Source organism: the organism of the source record quoted next, unplaced genomic scaffold (assembly GCF_019419815.1).
Source record: "Pyrus x bretschneideri cultivar Hongxiangsu unplaced genomic scaffold, Pyrus_bretschneideri_v1 Contig50, whole genome shotgun sequence".
NCBI classification, from domain to species: Eukaryota; Viridiplantae; Streptophyta; class Magnoliopsida; order Rosales; family Rosaceae; genus Pyrus; species Pyrus x bretschneideri.
This window is the reverse complement of record NW_025999788.1, coordinates 2,924,689-2,933,235: the sequence shown is the minus strand read 5'-3', so window position 1 is coordinate 2,933,235 and position 8,547 is coordinate 2,924,689. Positions and strand designations below refer to the sequence as shown.

Here is an 8,547-nt window from a genome sequence, read left to right as displayed (position 1 = left end):
CGAATTGGACTTGGCCACAGGTATGAAAATTTCTCCCCTCACTGAGATCTACTTTCCTGTAAAATTTGATTATTTTTGGAAATAGTTAAATTTTTCAGGCGAGTTGGGGCAGCCGACTGCCACCCGCGGCGCGTGCGGCGGCGCGTGGCCAGTGGGCCGACCTTGTCGTATCATGCAGATTTTGATATTTTAAAACTCGTATTTGGTAACCATTTGGTGTGATTCGATTGTGAAAACTAATGTTGAATATTTTCGTTATTAGAGTATTTTCAGAAATGGATAAAAGGATGAATGGTGAACTACGAAAGGTTTGATCTTGCTTAATGGTACGTAGGCAGTCTAACAGGTCAGATGCAGCCTTAAATAATCGAGTTTTGACCTCTTGTTGGGAACTAGAGTGAAGAGAAAAAATTGGTGTTAAATTAAAAATTTAAACGTATGTTTTTTATAAGTAATTTTGGTGGTACATTTTTGTGAGTAATTAAGGAACTTTAATTAAAGAATAATGTGTAATGGTAGTAAATTAAACAAGAGTATTAAATTGGGCCTATCATTAGAATAATTTCTCGAAAATAAATATTTCGGGGATGAGACGTTACAACAGTTTTTGTGTTTCACGAGGCAAAATGGTATCAAAATCAAGTCCTAGTGGGCAAAATGGAGCGAATTTTGAGTTTCACGAAGTAAAGTGGAAACTTTCGAGTTATAAAGGCAAAGTGATATTAATCGAGTTATAAGGAACGTAGCTACAAATAGGTCTTAATTATATTTATGACATTAAGGCTTCAAATATAGTGTAGTCACGTGTAGGTTTTAGGTTTGAGTTCTACTTGCGAGAGGCAAATTTAATATCAAATTATGTTTGATTTATTGTGTGACTGTGCCTAATAAAGTGTACCTGTTAGTGTAAAACAACGTTGTATGGTAACAAAAGTAATTGTTGGATTTAAGACCCAGAAGAAACACTATAATAGTTGATCAATAGATTGATAACACATGTCATCTTCTTTTCTTAGTACTCACACGGAAGCAGTCTTTCATTATATCATTCATCTAAACGACTCAAAACCCACACCGCCGCCGGAACAAAGAAACTCGGGTTACATTTGCATTGTTTATGGAACAACTGAGAAAATCTCAAGGCACATTGTAATAGTGGAGTGTGGAACCATTTGGGTGCTTAAATTTACAGAACCAGAATACTAAAGAATGCTACTTAATTTGTTTTTCTTCATTAGTTTTGGTACGATCGTCAAAATCAAGAAGGTCCTCTAAAACACTATCATCTAAACACTCAAACTCGAAGATTTCTCTTCCGGATTCCGTCCTGGTCACATTATGGGGTCTCGACGACGACGACAAAGAAGATGAAGACGAAGAAGTTGACGAGGAAGTAGTAGCAGCAGCAGCAGACTGACCAGCATCTTTCAAATCATATTCACTTGGAAAATTGAGGATTGCAAGAGGACCCCTCATGGAAAAAGCAGCTCTATCATAAGCCCTTGCAGCTTCTTCAGCAGTGTTGAAGGTGCCAAGCCACAACCGAGCTCCCTGCCTCGTCGAATCACGTATTTCGGCTGCGAATTTCCCCCACGGCCTTGTTCTCACACCTCTATACTTTATATCTTTCTGTCCCTCTTCTTTATCTTTGCCGCCTCTTTCCATGGCCTAGTAAAGTGAAACTAGTGAATCCTCACTCTTGAATTTATATTGGGTTTTGGGCACGTGACTAATTGGGTATAAGTAGAAGTTGACAAATCACACCAAGATGGCCATTTGATAAAGATTGTTTATTAGGTGCAAAGTATTATGACAAATTAATAGAAGATGGAAGGTGCATGATGGCTTTCAAGAAGCGGTCAATTTTGAGGGTATCTGACAGGAACCTTTTTTTTCTTTTTCTTTTCCCTTTTTTTTTTTTTTTTTTTTTTTTTTTTTTTTTTTTTTTTGGTACTTTCATTCCCAATTTCAAATAGGGCAGTGTCATAATTTTTAGATAACGTAATTCCTTCAAAATGGTAGTTATATAAACATTTGGGTTTTGGTCAATTAAACTGAAAGGGTCTTAACTCGAGGTCGACAGCAACACATACGGAAAGGATCTTAAATCGGAGGTCGGCGGTGACAAGTCTAAGGTGTATCCAGCCATCCATCTGGTTCCAAGTCGAATAAGACTGGGAAAGAACGAGAGATAACATGAGAAAGAAAAAGTGGAAAAGAGAGAAAAGATGGAGAACGTCAGTGGAATCACATTGTGGCAATAGAGGTGGGTGGCTTTTGGGTGGTCAGCGTGAAAGGCGATGGTCAAATGCTATACTTACCATTTATTTGTACTATAATTTGTACCATTTATTGAACAGAAGTAGGGTCTGCCAATATATGAAGATATCATCTCTATTATAGAGATTATGTTGTTTAATATTGTTTAAGTTTAATGTTATTTAATATTGTTTAATGTTGTTTAATGGCTTAGGTAGTTATAGGAAAAAAATTAGATTTTTTTTTATTTTGACCCAAAAAAAAAAAGAAAGAAAAAAAAAACCAAATCCAACGATCATTTGGCATCAGCATGACGTCAATTAGCCGTTACTAGATGGCGTCATGCTAACACCAGGTAACCGTTGGGGTTTAAATGTTGGGCAGGCCCGTGGCTGGCTGGCTGGTTTGGGCCATCCGGTTGGCTTGATTGTACAATTTTGGCCCAGTGGGCCCACGAGTCCTTTGGCCTAACCTTCGGTCGTGAGATGGTTTTCATGTCATTTTGAGCTATTTTTAGTCCAATAACCCTCTAGCCGGATCGGTTGAAGATGGTTTTATAGATCAAGACAAATCCTAAACCTAGGAGAAAGATTATGTGTTAAATTTGTTCAAAAGCAAGATCATTTGGCTTGTAGACGATAAGGATGACAATCTTGCATACATTTAAGTAGTTAAATCGGCAAGATTATATGCTACTGTTAATCAGCAAGCGGAAGTTCTCATGGCGTGTTTACAAAACTGGAATTGAGGTAGAAGAAAGGAAATCAAATTCTTCAAGTGATTTTCGTGTTTACTAAATTTGGAAATGAAAAAAGTAGTGGGCTCCATCCAACACTAGTAATCAAACCCTTGATATTCCCCGAATACTAACTTGGATGAGGTATTTGAATTTTGGAAGAAATTACCTTTCAGATGTAGCTCATTCCATTTGCCTCCCACGATTAGAACACAAACCATCCCTGCCCCTTAGAACACAGACCACCGCACCACCTTCCAGACTGCCAAGACACACTACCAACCCACCCCAACAGATCCCCGACAGCCCTACCACACCACCTTCTCCTTATTCTCATTTCTCCTTAATTCAATTCCTCCTTAACTTAAATTCTCTCTCATAATTGCGAATTAGTATACAAAGGATAAGAGAGCGAACATCCTAAGCACAATATGTAGTGCCATGTTTAATGTTTGTTTTTGCTTGCTCCTTTCTTGGTGAGCTGGGAGCCTAGGAGCAAGATACCAACATACGGAAAGGGATCCTCTCCGGATCCCTTCCACCTAATCCTCTCCGGATCCCTTCCACCTAATCCTCCTCATCAAACAATCCGAGTCCTTAAATTTTGATCCAACGGCTAAAAACACGGGCCCACTCTAAATGTTATAATAATTTTAGCCGTTGGATCAAATTTCAAGGGCCCGAATTGGTTGATGAAAAGGATTAGGTGGAAGGGATCCAGAGAGGATCATTGTCCCCAAAATACAATTAACTAGCTGGCCGCAAGGACAAATCATACAAGGCTTACTGAGATTATCCACGTTATATTATACAAAAAGTTTGTAGGATAATGCTAGGGCGATTAAATTTGTATCTTAAAATTTGCAAACCAAATTATATGGAAGTTGATGATTGATTTATTACTTAAACATTGATAAAAGTTCTCATTTTTACTGGTGACACACCATTTAGTGTGCAAATTTTGTTTTAGTCACCATAGCGATATCCATAATTATATGAGTAATGATATTCATACCGTATTTTTATACCGCATTTCTATACTACCTTAGGTGACATCTGATGTGGACAGTCATATCTTTTGAAAATTTTGCAAAACCCAAGGAAATGAAGGAGAAAGACTTCTCGTATACCACAATAATCATTTAATTAACTAATTTTTCTTAATTATTAATTTATTAAATAATGAACTAAATTTAAAAATCTAATTAATTCAAATGATATGGCTATCCACATGAAATGCCACCTAAGGTGGTATGAAAATGTGGTACAAAAACATGGTATGAATAATATTACTCTAATTATATAATACAGAAACCATTAGAATACTGTAAAAAATTAAATAGACTCAGTAGACCTTGTATGGTTAAACCACCATGGGCCTACCCCATTCTTAAACACAAATATATAGGTGCATAGAAAGAAGAAAAAGAAAAATTGTTTGACGGAAGTGAATTTTGTGTGGATATTTGAACAAATACACAAGTATTTATAGAGTTTTTTGATGAATTTTATGTATACAATTTTTTTAGTTGTTTTAGTTGTTGGATTTAAATTTGATAGGTTTGCTTATATTCAATCTCAACCATTGAATTTAATGTATTTATGATTTTGATTTTTTTTTTTTTTTTAAAATTGAATCTGGATTGTTGGTTGATTCCAACCACGTGGATTGTCCTATAAAAAAATGGTCTTTGGTTCTTTTGCAAGTGGCTGACAGAGTAAACAATTGAGTCTCACTGTTGTGTCCCAACCACTAACCTTGGCTAATTTTCTAAGTTAAATTTGGCAAAAAAAATTACTTTCAACGTGAAACCTTTTTTTGACCAAATGATTGTAGAATCTTTGGGTTTAAAACTTAATTTTAAGTTTTAACTTACTCATTAGAGTTGGTCTTAATAGTATACTATTAGGGACATTTGATGAAGTGAACGAGGCAATGCAATGGTTTTGGCCTGTTTTGGTTATTTTAAATCTCTACACTGCTTCTTGGGCACGCTAGAATTAGATAATAGTGAAAATTTTCCAACGGTCAGAAATTTCAATTCCCCAGTCTCCATCTTTTTAATTGATTAGATTTCAGGAAAAAGGAGGGGAGGAAGTGAATAAGGCAAAGTCCTAATCCATGAGGTCATCAAGTGCTTCTTTTAGAGTGCTTAATGGTATTATATTAACAAGTGGGTTTAGTTTAATCCAGACCATCCAAAAAATAAATTTGGTTTAGGACGGATCCTTTTTTTGGGATCCAAGGAATTTTGTAATCGTATCCGTTTATCGTATATCGTGCAGTTATAAATTATTTTAAATTTAAAATTAAATATAAATAATACCTAACGAAAACTGACGGCACGATGTACGACCGAATGAAGACGATTACAAGATCATCAGGATTCCCAGAAAGAATCCCACGAAGATCCTATTCCCTATAAAATTACACTAATTACTCTCGTAATCAAGGACGTTGTTTCACATAAATTAAAAAACTACACTAATTATTGAAGCTGTGTGCAAATAAGTATAGTGACTTAATCGATGAGATCACAGAATGAGTAGGTTTTTAAATTAATTAACATATATAATATAATCTCACATGTTTCATTTACACTGTATGAACCCAGTTGTAACATCATCATGTAAGTGCTTACGACATCTCTTCATCTCTTGTTCAAGAGATGCTGTAAAATAACTAAAGTTGCAGTTGTTTTTTTTTTTTTTTTAAACAGAAGTTATATTTTAAAGAGCTAATTTAAAAAAATTCATCTCCAAATGATATTGTAAAAGACATTCTATTATAGCAAAATGAAAAATCACTATTTAAATTTAGCACAACTGTTCACTTGCTAAATACACTACTTTAGAGCACAATCACTCTTTATGGCATTTGAACTTGGTGTCGAGCACTAAGCATACTATTTTGTTCAACTGGCCTTATCAACTTTGTAACTTTTTTACTCATTTTTTGACACACACATACACACGTTTTGTAACGAAGAAAATGGACAAATACGACTGCAAAAAAACGCTAAAATGATGATTGTTTAATTTAATGGTCATATAGTTTCGAATTTAGGTATTTTTGGTAGACATGATCTTTAAGATGTACAAGATAAACGATTGGATCGTTAAAATACACTACAAAATGTGTCCCCCCGATTGTGACCCATGTATACATGTGCGTGTGTTGGTAGCATAACATTATATATGTGTACATATAAAATGCAGAAATTAAACACCAAAATCTAGATTTTATTGTATGCTTTTCTTGGTAGCCTAACGTTCATTCTTAACCCAGTTTGCTGTCTCTCAACATGTGTGGGGAAACTGCTTCCAAATCAAGTACGACTGGGATACAGAACACCCTAGAGCAAACTCCATTACCAAAGTTCTTAGATGTTGAGTTAGGAGGCGGGACTTTCTTGGAGCTGCCAGCGGGCATGGTATCTCTTCCAATCCTTCTTCGCTTTGTTTAGCCGTCGGTTTGGTTTTGACCGGCTTCAGCCAGCTGGCAGGTAAATAGCAGCTTTCAGACCTCACAAACTTGTTCCCTTGTTCATATTCTGGGCTTCCATTCCATCCACTTGTGACTTGTTTGGAAATCCATCTTGATCATTAAAATCAGCTTAAATGTCACTTGAGAACAAACAATGATCACATGTTAACTCCTAAAGTATTGATCAACTCTAGGAAAAAAAAATAAAAAATAAAAAATTAAAGATCATGAGTTTGTTGAGGATACTGAAGAAAGTTAAGGTTTTACCATAAAACTAATTAGTAATATAAAGAGTAGCTCAATTTACTTATAAGTCTATGCATGGTCCATTCTTCCATCAATGTGGCATTCATTCTCAACAAGTCTCTCACCTGTGGTGAATTTTTAAGTCAAACATATGGACAACACAACTTGGGTGGCAGGGAGCACGTGGCTATTGAGACTTCACATATGGGATAACCTAGCTTTGGTCATAAAGAAAGTTGACATTTTCACCATAAAACCAATTGAAAATATGAACGGTATCCTAACTTACTTATAAGTCCATATAAGATCCGTCTTCCCATCTACGTGGAATTCATTCTCAAATGAAACTAAGTTAAGGCCTATATTTATGCTAGTCAATGCAGTTCTGGCTAGTTTCCTTTCCAATTAACAAACGGACTCATAAACAAGTCGAGAAAATCTAAAATTAAGTTTTCCAGAACATAATAGGAACATGACACGATTGAATCCTAAAGAGGAGTGGTAATGCATGCCTTATTCAACTTTCTCATGCAAAACTCATCTCAACTCTACTTCGTGTATAGACAAATGAAACCATTACATCGTACAAGAAGTAAAACCTTTATTCGTAACAAGTAAAATCTTTAAATTCGTAACAAAAACATTACATCATAAAAGTAACATTATAAAGGGATAATGCATTAGAGAAAACACAACAAATTAAACTCCCTACAAAATTCCCAAAATAAGCGAAAGTACTTAATAGATGCGATATGGCTTGCCCATAGTAGTCTTCAGGTTCAAGCACCTTACATTTTGCCAATTTTTCTTCAACAGAGAAACAAGAAAGTTAGCGCTCAATTGCACGTTTTGGAAGATCTGCTTCTCTTCCATGGATACATGCCCTATAGAAACTCCAATACAAAGGACCTTCTTCAGTTGGAACTTGATCGTTGCTTTTGTCTCGGAAATGTCAAGTTTTGGAGAGGAATTCAGGTAAGCTATGAAAGCCTTTGAAGCTGGGCATTGGCTTGGCTTGAAGGTTGGAACTTGGAGGGGAAAGGCGAAGGCGCAAAGAGGGAATCTGGGCAATGGCTTGAAGGTTGGCTTATCTTCTTGAGCTGGTTCGTGGGGGCTTCAATAAGGTTAATTTGGACGAGTAGTACCCATATGTCAGTCTTATTTATTTATGTTTTTTCAATGAATACAAATGACACTGTTCTACTTAAGGGGGTTTTCTTTTTTCTACGTCCAACACAACGTCATTTGGCTTGGGGTTTTCAGAAAACTGAATTGCCGCGTGCAACGCTTGTGTAACAGCAACAGAACACAGGGGTTCATTTCAGTAAGATGAGGGGCGGATACTTACTCCTGGGCTTCATTTCCGACGAGGGGAGGGGCGGTCACCACTCCTTGCCCTTATGTAGCTTCGCCACCGCGTGTAATGTTCTTCTCTTTTGTATAGTTGTTATACTTGACTATGTAATTGTTAGTATTGTTGAGGGTAAATATGTAAAAGCGTTAGTTCTATTAACACTATAAATGTGTTCTTTCTCTATAAGTCTCAATATTGGGAAAGAGCCTGCAGCTTTTATTGCTGCAGACAGAGTAGATGCGTACAGGAAACTCGAAAAACTCCTTGAACTCCGCCATTGCACTAGACATCCAATTGTCTGATATCCCATAGTTGATCACCTGCTTCACTTATAACATTTTGGATTACACATAACATAGTACAAGTGAAAGGAACAAATATTGAGGTTTCCGGACCTAATAAAATCAAGTTGGAAAGACGAATATATGAAAGGAAATCATTTTTTTTTTAAGGGGGATTAGGATG

At 36.1% G+C, this 8,547-nt stretch overlaps 1 protein-coding gene across 1 annotated transcript; it reads right to left on the bottom strand.

The window, feature by feature from the left end:
- Positions 1-998: 998 nt before the first annotated feature.
- On the bottom strand, positions 999-1,665 carry LOC103946039 (ethylene-responsive transcription factor ERF096-like). Its single transcript, XM_009356658.3, has one exon. It carries the CDS (start codon positions 1,663-1,665, stop codon positions 1,213-1,215), a length of 453 nt encoding a protein of 150 aa, XP_009354933.2. The 3' UTR covers positions 999-1,212.
- Between the last annotated feature and the right edge of the window lie 6,882 nt (positions 1,666-8,547).

What these genes read in the sequence shown, in the direction of transcription:
- LOC103946039 (XM_009356658.3), bottom strand. Translation starts at nt 1,665, where the DNA reads ATGGAAAGAGGCGGCAAAGATAAAGAAGAGGGACAGAAAGATATAAAG.